Raw genomic sequence first — 14,844 nt, 5'->3', positions numbered from 1 at the left:
TGGGAAAAACACAAAAGGAAAGGAGAAAATAAAACACCAACCCCAAAACACAGCTGAATTGTATATAACTCTTCAGTTTAAGAAAAAGGCATTGACTGATATGTGTTGCTCCTTTTTAATTCACAGAATACCTCAGTATTAGAGAACCATCACTGGAGATCAGCAGTGGGGTTGCTGAGAGAATCTGGTTTATTTGCACATATGTCATTAGAAAACAGGTATGTTTATACCACATAATATAGATTAGTTTCAGATAGAAGCAATCTGTCCGCTAAGACAGCCCTGCAAAACTAGATAAGTTATTGCACAGCACTTTTGAGTACAAAATATGGAGATCTATTTTAAGAATTCCTGGATACTGTGCTGGTAGAGTAGAGCAGTTCATGGTGCAACGTGATACTCGGAAAATAACATTTATTGCAAGCACATTGAAGGAGTGTATTCATGTAGTCAAGCACCTGTTCAGACTAAACTTGGCAGTCTTTTCTCGTTCTGCCACCACAACTGTAGTTTAAAATAAACCATCTTCACCTACTCTTGACAAGAAATAATCTTGAGACAATCAGTTCGTGCATTTTTAAGGAGGAAAAAAAAAAAAAAAAAAAAAGGAGGGGGAGGGAAAAAAGCTAAAAACTGTTTTAGTCTTCCTGAAAGCTGCCTATGAAATATTCTGATATTTCTGTGAATGTTGCAAGAATTTTTCAGGGTAAGGAAACAATCAGTTCCAGGAAAATGCTTATTATAAAGCTTATATTTGTATAATAATAAATATGATAAAAAGCCATGTAGATCCAGTGATGACTGCTGTTCTTAATTGATATACTTTTGAATGTTTGGTGTCACTTATTCAGGCAGCTGATGGAGAGCCAGATAGGTGATCTCATTCTTGCCACAGACATCAGCCAACAAAACGAGTACCTGTCCATGTTCCGATCGCATTTGGATCGAGGAGATCTATGTTTAGAGAACGCGAACCATCGTCACTTCATCTTACAGGTGATCTTGCTGCTCACATTTTTGAAAGCAACATTTTAGTGTAAAAACTAATTTACTTTTAAATACTAAATACTACTTCTGCCAGGCCTTCTCCTCCTTTCAAAATGGAGCAGAGCTATCTTGTAGTCTTTCTGTTCCATTACAGCCTCAGAACTGTGAGATGCTTTGTCAGAACATATTTTGGGGAAGGAAACCACTGCTGTTGTGAATCAGTTTGTAGTTGTGCTAGTGAGCTTTAGCAAACTTTAAAAACAAAAGCCGTGAGAATCTTCTCAGGTTTGTAGGCATTTTCTTACTAGCTCATATTGTGGGCCATAAGAAAAGTGGACAAACAGATGAGGAGTTCTGTCTTGTGCAAACTATTGCTAAAAATACAAACATGAGAGCCAGAAATGGAAAATACTGCTTGCTTGCTTTGATGCTTCTTTTTCTGAAGTTATTTTTGGCTCCTCTACCAGTGAGTATACTAAATATAGTGGTCCTGAAATACTTTGAGTTGACTGAATTTCCATATTACTCAGGGATGATCGTGACATCTCACAGTTCCTTGAGTGTGTTTTAAATATTACAGAACATAACTTCAGAGCACGAATGGTAGGTAGGTTTGTTATTCACAAAACCTAAAATAATCTGCTATCAGCAATTAGGTAATTACAGGCACTTCTGTTGAAGGAAAGATGATCTAACGCTGTGTGTTAACTTGTTAGATGGCTTTGAAGTGTGCAGATATTTGTAACCCCTGTCGGACATGGGAGCTGAGCAAGCAGTGGAGTGAAAAAGTAACAGAGGAGTTCTTCCATCAAGGCAAGTAAGAGTAGAAGTATCTGTTAGTATTTAATGTATTTAGAGTGGACAGAGTGTCCATGAGCCCTAGACCATTTATATTTAGCACTGAGATGTACAGTGTGGGACTTTTTTACTTGCATGGGGTATGTTTCCTGCAATAGGTCAGAGTTACTAAAACTCAGCAGAGAATCTGCTTAGAATCTGAACCTAGAAAGGCTGATGCAATACATCCTTCAGCTGAAAGAAGCTTCAGATTAATAATTATGGCCACTTTAAAATTGCCCTAGAGGTTTCAGCAATTTATGGGATATGTTCATCATGTGTCTTCAATATTTAAATTTCAGCTGAGGCCTGTTGGTAAGCAGGTAAGAGCCAGGGAGATTTTTAGTTACTGTGCAGGTTAGACTACTTATGTAAGCAGTTATTAAAGCCTTTAATTGACAAATGGAGTGAATTTCCTCCATTATTATTAAATTCTTTTATAATAAAATTAAGGCTAGTTTGGTGGACTTGAGACCTGCTAATTTGCATGTGAATATGGTAAATGGGGAACAGACTGTTTTATTTGGTGCTAATCATGTGAGACTTAATCTTAGATAAAGGTGATGGGGAAGCAGAAGCACAAATTGCCTTTAGCGATAAATTTCTGAAGGCTAAGCTGTCCTCTTCCATATTGCTGAGGGGGGATTAATTTGTCATTTCTATGACAGTGTAGGAGGTTCTGCAAGAAAGGATAGTAATGGTTCAGGAAACCTGTGTTTCTCTGGGGTTTCTGTAATTACTGTTTGATGAAAAATACCAAGTATCTAAATACAGTAGGTGTAAATATTGTTAGTCTGACAGATCTACTTGTTTTTTGGGACATGGGAAGAGAAGTAAATACATTCCACCAGCTGCAGAGTAGTATCCTTGTTAACCAACACTCACAGCTCACTTCTGTTAGTGTTTGATTTGGTTGGGACTTGATGATTTAATGGTTGCATTATACTTTTGTGTCTTTAGGTGATATTGAAAAAAAATATCACTTGGGTGTGAGTCCACTTTGTGACCGACAGACAGAAACTATTGCCAACATCCAGATTGGTAACTGCAATTCAGTTCATTTTAGTAGATTTCTTTCAGCATGCATTTTGAATAAAAGCACCGTTTGGATACATTTCCTAGAGGCTGAACATATTCTGTGTCTCTGTGTGTGTGTGGCAGCACTTTATAATAAAGAGCAATTTAATTTTTATTTGCTATATAACATCTCTTGAATTGTTTATGAACGGTGCTGCCTGACAGTCCTGGAGCCCCTCTGTTTCCTCACAGAGCAGGTGCAGTGTCAGAGGCTGCTGTGTGACTTCTCCCACACTGCTGCCCAGAACTTTCATCTAAAGGGTATTTTGGGAAGGGGACAGTCCCTTCCCCTTGCCACGTGCCTTTTGCAGCGAGCTTGTCACAACTGGGCATGCTGGGTTTAGCTTTTTGCAATGTCAGCATTGCCTTTAAATGCAGCCTTTATTGAGGGTGGTGGGCAGAGATGTGATGGAGAATGGTGGATAGCCATTATATTAATAGTTTTTGGATTTAAATAGCAAAATGTCTTTTTATAGTTAATAAAAGTTGATTATGGAGATGAAGTGGGACTCGGCTAAAAACATAGTAAAAAAAATTAACTACAAGCATAGCATGAATTAATGCTTTAGACTGACACAAAAACTGATGTGTTCAATCAGCTGCACTGTTATAATGTAAAGTGCTAGAAAATAATACTTTTTAAATTAAAGACTTAATTTTGGCTATCTTACCACTGAATTTTTGTTTCATGGAAATAGACATTACAAATAAATGAACATGTGCAAACACACCAGCAAGTACATCAATGTGTTACTTTGTGGCCTTGTTAAAAATTTCTAAAATTTGTATTATAAAGTATTTTTAGTCACCCTAATATTGTGAAAAAAAAACTATTATTTTTCCCCTGTGTAGTATAATTCAGACACTCTGTGGGGAAATTAATTATAAAATCTTTCAGAAATTTAGGTTTTCTAAATTGTGTGACTTAATTGCTGATGTTTAGATTTCTCTTCCCCTTCATATTGTCCAGTATTTGTCTTCATTTGGTCAATTGCTGTGAAAGAAAAAAAGGTTAATTTGTAATGCAGTGTATTGTTGTTGATCTGACTGATTAGTAAAATATTTTACACTCTGAGAGATTCTTTTGTAAAGATACCTGAAATATCTAAATGGATATTTAAATGCACATTGGAGAATAGTAGGTTTGACACATTTATTTATTTGCTACTAAGTGCTATTTAAAATATTTGGTTTGAGTATTTTAATTTTTATCTGTACTGGTTTTTTTATTTCATCTGCCTCTGTTTGCTTATTTTTGAAGGTTTTATGACCTACTTAGTGGAACCACTGTTTGGGGAATGGGCCCGGTTTTCCAACACGAGGCTGTCACAGACAATGCTTGGCCACCTGGGACTGAACAAGGCAAGCTGGAAGGGAGTGCAGAGGGAACAGTCAGGCAGTGGTGACGATGTTGACCCCACTTTTGAGGAAATGGACTCAGACATTTTACCTCAGGAACCTCGATTGTCCTGACCTCAATCTCCATGACAAAACTGCCTCTTCCCTCGGTATCTGCACGGTTGGATTAAAGGAGACACATGCCAGCCCAAGGTTTTGGTAAAACAGTAAAATGATGCCAGCATTATTTATTTCCAAGTTTTCCTTTGACACAGACCATTTGACCCAGAATTTTTTTAAGCCACCAGATCTGAACATAGAGCAATATACACCCGCCTCAGTTGGTTGTCGTTCGGAACCTCGAATATGCAAAGCACAGCAGTGACTGAGCCTTGGAGCAACGGGACGAAAGCTTCATTGTGCCCCATGGCTTGGGTTTTCTCATGATATTTGGAATACGGTCTTCAAATCTAAGACTTGACATGGATTGTTCCACTCCCTTGCAGTTTAGCAAGACTTGCATAAATGTGTTCAAAGCATACCTTCCACTCAGTCCCTGTTTTAATACGGAAATGTGAAGTGCCCATCCTCTGCTGCCTCTGGCAAGACTTGATGTTTACAAATGTACTCTGAAACTATCGGTTCTAGACTTAACCTTTGCGCATGGCTGTGAAGGAACCACTAACTTGGGTTTTTTGCTTTTTTAAAAGAAAAAGATCAAATCTGAGACTGCAGCTCTTGTTTCTTTGGATGCCAGAAAAGCCTCCCATTTGCCATAATTTTGTTTGTGCACTGGGAACTGAGCATTCATCATAGAGCACAGCCAAGCTTTACTCCAGTGCTATATGGGAATGCAATTTTTTAACAGCGAAAACACTTCTGAATCTGGGAAGGGAAGGGGTGGGGGGGAAGCGTCCGAACTGCATTGCGATTCTGCAGTGGGAACATCGCATGTTGTTCTCACTATTGTACACTTGAACTGCACATGCAAGAAAAAGGTGGAATGTCTAAACACCATAATCAGCTCAGGGTATTTGCCAATCTGAAATAATGTGGGATGGGAAGCGTGTCCTTCAGAACAAGGGTACAAATGCCCCTTTCGCTGCAGCGTGTGTGTATGTGTGGGTGTGTGAGTACGTTTGGGACGGGGGAGGGCGGGAGGGCTGGGGGACGGGTTTGAACGGCAACATTTTTCCTTTTTCTTTTTTTTTTTTTTTCTTTTAATTTATTCTTTTAGAATGTGACAATTTCATGAACAGCCACACTGGGGAGGAAACTGTAACAAATTGCTACAGATGCCTTAAACTATGCACAAAGCTAAGTGACCAAATTTGTTTTTGATTTGAAAAAAAATAATAAAAAAAAAGTGCATTGTTTACGTATTCCTCCCTCTACTGAAACATTACCCACTGATGGGTTTTTGATGGGAAAAGGAGAAAATGTTTTTTAGGACAAAATTAAAGGACTAATTTTAAACTTAAAACATTCCATTTTTGTAATTTGTTTTACATTGTTTTAAGTACAGTAAGCACAACTGTAATCTAGTTTGAGAAACTGGTGCTTTCTTTTAGTTCATTTGTATTTCCCTGTTATTATTGTAAAAGACTGTTTATTATTCTGTTTACAGTTTGTTGCAACAGCCATTTTTGGAAGAGAGCTTCAGCGTAAAGCCATTTGTAAAGGCTTTGCCATATTCATTTTAATATGTGCCTGTTGCTGTTAACTTTTAATTAATAAAACAAAATCTTTTCACATTATGCTCCTGTACATTTAAGTTATGACTGAGTCCAGCGTTGTGGAAAGGTAGCTAAGGTTGCAGTCAGCTTCCACTGTAAAACTAAGCCAACTTTTGGATTTGAAAGTACTAGTCCTCATATGCCAAAATTTATTGCCTCTTGGAGCTTGGCCTTTTACTGTTTGAAAAGCAAATCCTGACTTACCTGATTGTTTCCCTTCTAAATCTGTTTATTATTCTTTCATGTTCCCTGAAGTAGTATCATTAATCTCAAAGTGGCCATGTTTAAAGAAATAAATTTCTAATGAAACCATTCTTTTGAGCCTGCGTGACCTTCCTTCCTTTGCTGTCAGTGCAAGTTCTTGACGTTGACTCCAACAAAGAAGGATCAATGGGACAATGAGCTCTGGTTGGCTCTTCTCTCCTGGAAATTACATTTTTAACAGTTTGCCTTTGAAATGGTGTTTAAAGCTGGGAGAACACAGAGGTAACAACTGTGTGTAGCTTAGTACAGAGAAACTGAGAGAAGCTTCCTACAGAGCAACACTTACCTGGGTTAAATGTGGAAAAGTACCGATTCCTCTTGGACTTTTTTGCACAAAACATGCCAAGCCTGCAGCTATATTCAAAATGACCACTAAAATCAGTATCTGATGATGCCTTCTGTGACATGTTTGTAAAAAATGAACTTGGCTTAAAGAGCATCAACTGCATTTTAAGTTTTGCTATGTGTTACAGGCACATGTTAATATGTAATTTTAATGAAAATTAAGGTTAATAATTTAAAAATTAGGTACAGTATTTCAATGTAGTATTTATAAAGAGCGTGTGATTTTTAACGTTGTGCAAACTTGCTGTCCTTTGCTCTGACAGGACCCAGAAGAACTTGCCAAAGTGTAAAATAGAAGTAGCTTTGTTCTAAGCCATCCTTCCTGGAAAGTGGTCTCTGTCTTTTCCTATCAGACTGGTTCTAATTCTACCTCCTAACGCATGTGGAAGTGTCTGTCATTGAACTTGAATTAAAAAAAGAAAAAATGTCTTTTCCATGCTGGCTGAAAGTGCCTTTCTACAAATCTACACCAAACTTTAACTGCAGCTTCAGCATTTCATATGAGCGCCGAGAGTCCACATGTTCTAGGCACAGGACCTAGAGCCCAGGCCCCTAACAGCCTGAAGAGCCCAAAACCCTGCTGGGGAAGGGGGCCAGACTCCCCTAGCTGTTCAATTCACACATCTGCTCCCAGCACTGTTCTGTGCACAGACAGACACAAACAGGCCTCTGGTTATGTTCAAGAGCCCTGCCCAGCCTCCATGGGTGACCTTAGTTTGAGCACTTGAGGTGGATTTTGGTGGGCAGTGGCATTGTGTGTAATTCCAAGTAAAAAGATACAAATTAAGGTACAGTATAAGTTATTTGATGGCAACTTTGTGATTTTATTTTCTTGCACAGATGACATTTCTTTTGCTGTAGTTTTACATCACTGCTAAAGCTCACCTAATTTCTGGTGCTGGATCCCCCAGTTCAGATGGGCAGTGTCTGGTGTGGGTGATTCTCATGCTTTAGCCTGGTTTAATAGGTCAAGTGACATCCTGAATTTTACAAGTCAGTGATTTAACTGGACTGCAAGAGGAACTGAGTGTACCAGGGGATGGAGAGGCTGTTGAACAAGTCCCTTCCTGCTATTGCTGTGGTGAAGCATAAATTGGCTCCTGAGAACCCTTTTTTGTTTGTTTAACCAGCATGCACCTGAACGCAAAGTGCGGGGTTTGGTTTACAGCCAACCCTGCTGTGACTCTGCTGCACAGCAAGCCAAGCAAACCAGCCCTGGAGGAGATGCAAGTTGTCACCACACTGATTTATTGTCTCTCTAACAGGATGGAAACTTATATTATTGTGCCTGCTACCAGTTGTAGAGCACCACAAATCAAATATGCCATGTTTATTTTATCTGCTTTTAATTTTATATAGTGGCAATAGAGCATAAAATACAAAACTTAAAACCAAAGTTAACTTTCACAAAGATGTTTTAAAGGCACTTAAAAGAACCGGAGGATTAAATGACTAATCAGTGGGACTGATGGCAGAGCACTTTGGAAATTACATTGTGTATGTATGAACACCATTTCAAGTTCCACACCAGAAATCACAGCTCCTCTATGTAGAACCAACATTCCAGTTATAAGCAGCAAAGTTTCCCTATCTTCCATAACCTTGTCAGAGCCATTCAGCTGTCTCTGTTAAGGAAGTGCTTGCTGCTTGTGTCTTTTCCTAGGAATCAGAAGCTCCCAGAGGCAGTTGTACTTGTCTCAGTAGCCAGGAGCAGCTTAGAGCACCAAAAATACCCAGGGCTCAGCTTTTGCAATGCTCATCCATGGTCACAGCAAACCATGGCTTTGTTTCAGAGTGCACCTTGACTGCAGCTTTTTTCACCCTGACTTGTACTTTCAGCTAGAGCCTTTCTCCACCTGTGGCCCAGGTTATGGGTTATGTGCAACAGCTTATCCCATCTCTTTCCTGCAAAGAGCTTGTGCAAGCCCCATCTGCCAGAAACAAACCCCGGGAGCCAGGCTGGGGAGGTGTCCATGAGCATCTCTGAGAGCAGAAGAGATGAGCAGCTTTTGGCAATTTGCACCCCACAGTACTTTGTACCTTTGTTTTCTTACCTACAGCACTTTATGCTAATTAACACATACTCTTAATTATTTAAATCTGTTGCTATCTACTGACTATTTCAAATTCCCTTGACTCTACCTTTTGCCAGAGGCTCCCACAGCATGATTTTACTCTTTATAATGGCCACAGGATGATGCAAGCAGGTTTTACTCTCTTACCCTTGTAAGCTCAGGTGAAACAAACAAAAAGCCCTACACAAAACTCCACTACTGTAAAATACAGGTGACCGCTGCAGCAGGTTCAAGTTTTCACTTTGTTTCAGTAAGAAGCAGAGTGCCTCCAGCTTTTCTTTGGGCTAAAAATTTGCTAAAGTTTAAAAGAAAGACTTCAACATGAAGATTTCAGTATCAAATTACACAGTGTAGTGCAAATTATAGGTAGACCTCACATAAAACTGGTATTAACTTAAGGTTGTATCACCATCATTAATAAGATGTACACAAATTTTTAAGCTGGTCAGTTATGCACAAAAAATGTTGTATATATAACTTAGTGTTAATAAACTAAACCCATCACATTAATCTGAGTGGAAAGCCAAGCTTGAATACAAAATTAATACCTGAGTATAATGGTCCAATTTATTCCCCTTGATAAATCACACACATACAAACATGTTTAGTGCCTCATTTCTACATTTCACATTAGGTCTTTCTGTGATGTAAGAAAGAGACCTCTCACTACTAGTGCTATTTGCAACATAAAATATTTTATACAAAGCAGCTTAAAAGTCTTTTGCAGAATAATCTTTAACACTAAGATTTCTCAATTAAAGTCTTCATTTTTCCTGTAGACTTCAGCATGTGTGGTCCAAACTGGAAAGAAAACCAGAAACACGTTCAGATTGCTTTCAACTGAACCCTTGATGAACTACTATCTATCCAAGAAGAAAAAGCAAATAATAGGCAGAAATAATTTCCTTCATCACCCCGCTTCTCTGCATGTGGATGTCACAAAGAAAAGGGAAACCTGTGTTAGCAACAGCTGAAATTGCTCAGAGGAGGGAGCCAACGACCGGCTGGAGCAGGGCTGGAGGCAGTTTGCTCTACCACAGTAAAATAAGGAGACAGACTCAGTTACCATCCTACCTTGACAACCAACTGCTCCATCAGCAGTTTAACAGTGTCTCTGCTCCTCCTCTACCCTGCATTTCTGTGCAAGTCCTTTTCAAAACTGTCATGCAAGTCTGGTCTAACAAAGTTAGATACTGGTAAGTAACTGATGGACAGATTTTATTAGCTCATTATGATTCAACGTTCTATCATTTAATGAAAACCTTCCATTTTCTTAGCTCTTAAGGACTTTATCTTTTCCAATTTTGAAATTTACAGTCCACCTTTTGAGATAAAATAATGAAAAAGCCTGCGTGAATAAACATTAGCAACTCGTGTTCTTTTCCTTAATGCACCAGAGATACTGAGGAAATGTGATTAATTCTTGGGAAACATCTAGCCTTTTAGTTGAGAAGAATAGCCTGAACATTACAGAAATATACTATTAGAGGCCAAAAGGCAAGTAAGCCAACGTTAATTAGCTCAAGTACTCAAAAGTCCTGAGAGTTGTGGCATGGAAATGTTTTCCTTAAAACTTCATTCAGACCAGAGCCAGCTTTTGGACTGTTATGTGCATTTTTGCAATTGCAAAAACAAACAAACAAAAAACCCTCTTTACTCTTCCTCTCTGGTTCCATAGCACAAGGCTTCAGGGACTGCTGACAAACAGAACTGATCTTTACCAGGCTGGTTTTTATGTGTGCCTTGATAGAGACTTGTATTTTGGATGTTCACTGCTTAAAAACCAATTTCAAATCCATCTGAAATAAACTAGAAGCCATTAATAACTTGTGCCAGGAGGTGGACTTTAAATACAATTCCATTTTAACATTCTCACACTACAAATAAACCACTTTCACATACTTGGTATTTCCAATTATTAGAAGAAACTCCCTATACCAAAGAACCAAGATCCAGCAGGTATTCTGAACAATTTATTTTCCAGATTCCTAGGAATGTCTGATATGTTTCAGGTTCTTGCTTCAAAGTTTCACCTTCAGCAGCAGAACAGTTAAGGCTGGTAAGTAACAGACAAAGTTCAGACTGGATTCCATGTGAGCCCTTAGCAATGGTTTTCTGAATATCAGATGCTTATGGCAACAGAAAACATTTTTGTTTAAAAAAACCCAACAAAACAACAAAAACTCTAAAAGGACTTTTTAAAACTAGTGTCTAGACACCACACAATCCTAAGACTTTCCACTAAGAACATATGATTGCCACAACTCCTGGCATATCAGCAGTACTTCACAGGATTTTGTCAACCTAACAAATGAGATGGTAACTTGTATAACATCTACATATGTCAGCAGAAAGATGTAGGTTGGTTTGCAGGATGTGTTCAGAACCACAATACTCACCAGAACTACCTCAGTCTGTGTCTTTGTTTCAGCCTTTGGAATCACTTTTTCTGTTTCACCTTGGCTATCATTTTGGTATCGATATGCAAATTTCTTTTTGAGAGCTTCTGCTATTAATGCTGCAGGATCTGCAGGCTGAGATACTTTAGGTTTTGTATTTTCTAAGGATCTAGAAAAGAAAATGGCATCAGCATCTGTCTCACCCTGGAACAGTTTTGAGTCATAAAAACAAATCATTAACGCCAATCCTGGTACATTGACATTTATTACCTTTTCACTGAGCGTAGTTTCACACTGTTCATGTCTTTGAGGATTTCTAGCATGTTTGGTACTTCAGGCTTCTTTGGCCCATTTTCCATCACATTCTGGCCAGCATTCATTTTTTTGTTTTTCCTCTCTTTAATGAGATCAATTGCAGACTTTCTCTGATCCAGACCTGAGGGAGGGGGTGGAGGCAGAGGAGGCGGCGGTGGTGGTGGAGGTGGAACAGGGACAGCAGCTGAAGCAACAAGTGGACTTGGCCCAACTACAAACAGAACATGCATTACAGGTCAGTTTTCTCGTAACTCTTCTTCACATGGGACAAACACTCTGGTAAAAAAGTAACTATAGTAACTTCAATTGCTTCCCCTCTGCCATCTTTAGATTGCCAAGTAACTTCTTCATTCCTAAACCACCTACACAGATGCAGCTAAAAAGCCATGTGAAAATCCTTCTGGAAAAGTTAGAAGCATCCTTCAAAATTCCAGTCCTAATTCTAGGTGCATTTGTGTCTTTACTGCAGTGGGACAGATGCCATGACATCTTTTAGTTACATTCTGCCCCTAATGTTACCAGTATTTCCCTTTCTTCTCAGAGGCAGTAACTGAGCTGGAAGTCACAATCTGCTACAGAGCAGTGTTTCTTTCACCATCACAAATAAGAAATTACCATACAAGATTTTTAAATGTAAATTTCAGAGCTCAAACAGTGCTTAAATTGAAGCCTATTCCAGCTGTCTGAGGTTGAGGATTTTTAGGCCAGCTACTCATCTGTCTCTAATCATAGAGATTGTCACAATACTCTTGATTTTGAGTTCCATGTATACATTAGGTAAAAATTGGTGTTATAAATACAGTATCATTAATAACCTGACAAATAAATGAAGAAAGCTCTGTTTAATTGCACCTTTAAAAAAAAGAGAAAAATCAGATCAAACCAGAGTTTTGAGGCTTGGACTATAATGTGTGTAAAGATATTTATAGAAATAAAATAGAAGAGTCTACTCCAGGTACCTGTAGGCAAACACAGCGTCATTACCACATTCTACCAGAAGAGGGAGATAAAGATGGTAAAATAAAAATTTAATTTTCCTAATAAATAGAGGTGAAGGGAAAAATTAAAAATAAGATTATAGTTATTTAATGCCCCCACCTTCCCCCCAATAATTAAAATTCAAATTAAAATTCCTTAAAACTATTTCATAGTTTTGAATATGAGCAGTTCAGGAAAAATAAAGAAACTCCTATCAGTTAGCAACTAAAGGAGCATCTGAAAAATCAGAATATTATTTTATACACAAACATAGGCAAAGCTGTACTTGTTAAGTGACCTTAGCAAAGAGTGACAACCAAATGCCTGTCATCGGCAGCCGACAAGGGCCATCTCCCGCTAATCTTTTAAGACTTAAAACTGAAAGGAATCAGAGGTGATGGAAAGAGGAAGAAATTCAGGAAAAGAATGATTCTGTTTACTATCAGAAACAGAGCACCACTTTTGGTTCCATATGGACAATGTGTCTGGTCCCAGAGATGATTGCAGTAAACAATTAATTGCCTTTTCTGTTACATGAGATGTATGTATATTACATATTCCAAAAGCATAATTAGCATCTTGTATGAATACTTAATGATATCAGAGAGCCATTTCCTTACCGAATGGAAAGACTTCAGTGTCAGTAATTAAGTTACATTCTTTTAGTTTGGTTTAAGCCATCATGTTTATCATGAGCTTTGCTCTGAAAGCTGTTTAATACTTCTTTACTCATTCACAGATTCAGAACTCTGGCAGATTTACAGACAAACATGAAGACTTTAGGAATACGAAAATACACAGAAAATCTGGCAAGTCACTTGTCTTCAAGACCTATTCTGTACCCCTTGGTTATTGTGCCAAACTAACCAAAACAATATGGAGAATTGCTAGGTGTTGCAGTATCTCATTACATTCATTAAGTACTTTTTGCTGAGAGTACAGCAAATTTAATACCTGCTGTCAAATACTGCTGTTCTTGCAAGGTTACAATTTTGGCTATTTGTGCTCTTAAGGAGGCCAGTTCATTTTCTAGGGCACTGATCTTCTGCAGCGCTTCTTCGTTTGCCACCACTGCGCTCCTGGGCACTGGTTCGTCTCCTGACGGGCTTTGCAAGGACGTTTGTCTGTTTGGGGAGCTCCTGAAATGATGTGCTTCATCGGGAAGAGGCTGGGCTGCTCTTGAGCGAACTTCTGACCTGTGACAAAAATATCACAACATATTTTGAAGGCTTTGAAACAGAAAAAACTAAACCAATGTTACATACAAATCAGTGACCTGACTTCAAAATTGTCTTTATACAAATCACTTCCATCAAGACCTTAAATAGTTTAAGGTAAATAAGCTTCACATCCTCTCTGTTTGCATCATGAGCTATGTTTCTTTTCTTCCCCCAGACAGTATTCTGTAGAATTCTTGATTTCAGGAAAAAAAAAAAAGGAATACATTTCCCTTTATCCCAAACTATTTTTCTGCCTCAAACCTATTGCATACTTTATTTGAATTAAGATTTAATTTTTCTTCCCTTAAATGCTACCATTTTTCCCCATGGGAAGGAAATAGCCATTTGCAGTTGATTGGTTTGAAGAAGAAAGAGTTTCTAGTTCCACAGGATATTTTTTGATACTGTTTGGATTACTTAAAGGACAATCCCCAATTTTAGCAGCATTGGGAAATACGGAGTACATGATGCAGTAGTGATGCAGAGACTGATTCTCAGTTGATGGAAAAGGGTCTCATATCCAGTTTTCTAACACAATAATTAGAACTAATGAGAAGAAAAATTCAGACAGGCTTTTAAAGGTCCCTTCCAAAGCAAATTGTTCCATGATTCTGTAAGTAGAATTGATAAGGAGTGATGAGAACAGATTATAATAAACTTTAAAACACAAAATATGGCCACATACTTAACTCCTCAATCCTCCTTAATGTCAATCTCCAAACTTCTCAGGCATGTCAGGATTCCATTGTTTATTTAAACACAAGAATGAGAACAGGGCCTGGGAAAAGGACTTTTTGAAATGGGTAGAATTGGCTCCAGCCCAAGTGCCCCATCACTCTGGATGTGTGGATTAAGCTACTGTGGGTGCTCACCATGTTAGATCTGCAGCTGTGCTAGACCTAAAGTAAAAGCAAGATTTAAGGCTAGAACAAGACCTGTGCTGTGACCACATCAAACCAGGAGTAGATACACATTTAAGTCTTCTATGACACTGACAAAAACTGCCAGTACAACTCCCAGAAATTTGTTCAAGGAGAATTGAATATTATCATGGATGATGAAATTTAGGTGTTGTTATCTAAACAGGAATAGAGAGCAACTAAAGCTGAGAACAGGACACCTCCTACAGCAACCACCTCCCTGCTCTCCTTAGGTAAGGTGGAAGGAAGGAGCCACTGGTCACTTCACTCCTTAAAAACCTGTTTTCCAGAAACTCTTTAAAGGAACAGAATACCTAAAGAACAAAGGGTATTTTCTGCTCAGAGCAGTAGTA

General features: G+C 38.4%; 2 protein-coding genes across 7 annotated transcripts in view; one reads left to right on the top strand and one right to left on the bottom strand.

Moving 5' to 3' along the window:
- Positions 1-6,287, top strand: part of PDE7A (phosphodiesterase 7A) — a 78,147-nt gene extending 71,860 nt beyond the window's left edge. For all 4 annotated transcript variants that reach the window (XM_033079160.2, XM_033079144.2, XM_033079136.2 and 1 more), the window contains 5 exons: positions 127-218; positions 852-996; positions 1,704-1,800; positions 2,785-2,865; positions 4,163-6,287. In XM_033079160.2, coding sequence (XP_032935051.1) covers positions 127-218; positions 852-996; positions 1,704-1,800; positions 2,785-2,865; positions 4,163-4,374 — 627 coding nt within the window. In that variant the 3' untranslated portion in view covers positions 4,375-6,287. The remainder of the gene's footprint in view (positions 1-126; positions 219-851; positions 997-1,703; positions 1,801-2,784; positions 2,866-4,162) is intronic.
- Positions 5,442-14,844, bottom strand: part of MTFR1 (mitochondrial fission regulator 1) — a 26,794-nt gene continuing 17,391 nt past the window's right edge. For all 3 annotated transcript variants that reach the window (XM_033079171.2, XM_033079178.2, XM_033079186.2), the window contains exons 5-8: positions 13,306-13,547; positions 11,329-11,584; positions 11,059-11,227; positions 5,442-9,460 (exon numbers count right to left, since the gene is read on the bottom strand). In XM_033079171.2, the coding sequence (XP_032935062.1) occupies positions 9,401-9,460; positions 11,059-11,227; positions 11,329-11,584; positions 13,306-13,547 (727 nt within the window). In that variant the 3' untranslated portion in view covers positions 5,442-9,400. The remainder of the gene's footprint in view (positions 9,461-11,058; positions 11,228-11,328; positions 11,585-13,305; positions 13,548-14,844) is intronic.

This window comes from Catharus ustulatus, chromosome 1, assembly GCF_009819885.2.
Source record: "Catharus ustulatus isolate bCatUst1 chromosome 1, bCatUst1.pri.v2, whole genome shotgun sequence".
NCBI lineage: Eukaryota > Metazoa > Chordata > Aves > Passeriformes > Turdidae > Catharus > Catharus ustulatus.
The sequence above is the reverse complement of the archived record's forward strand: the minus strand, read 5'-3'. Positions and strand labels throughout refer to the sequence as shown.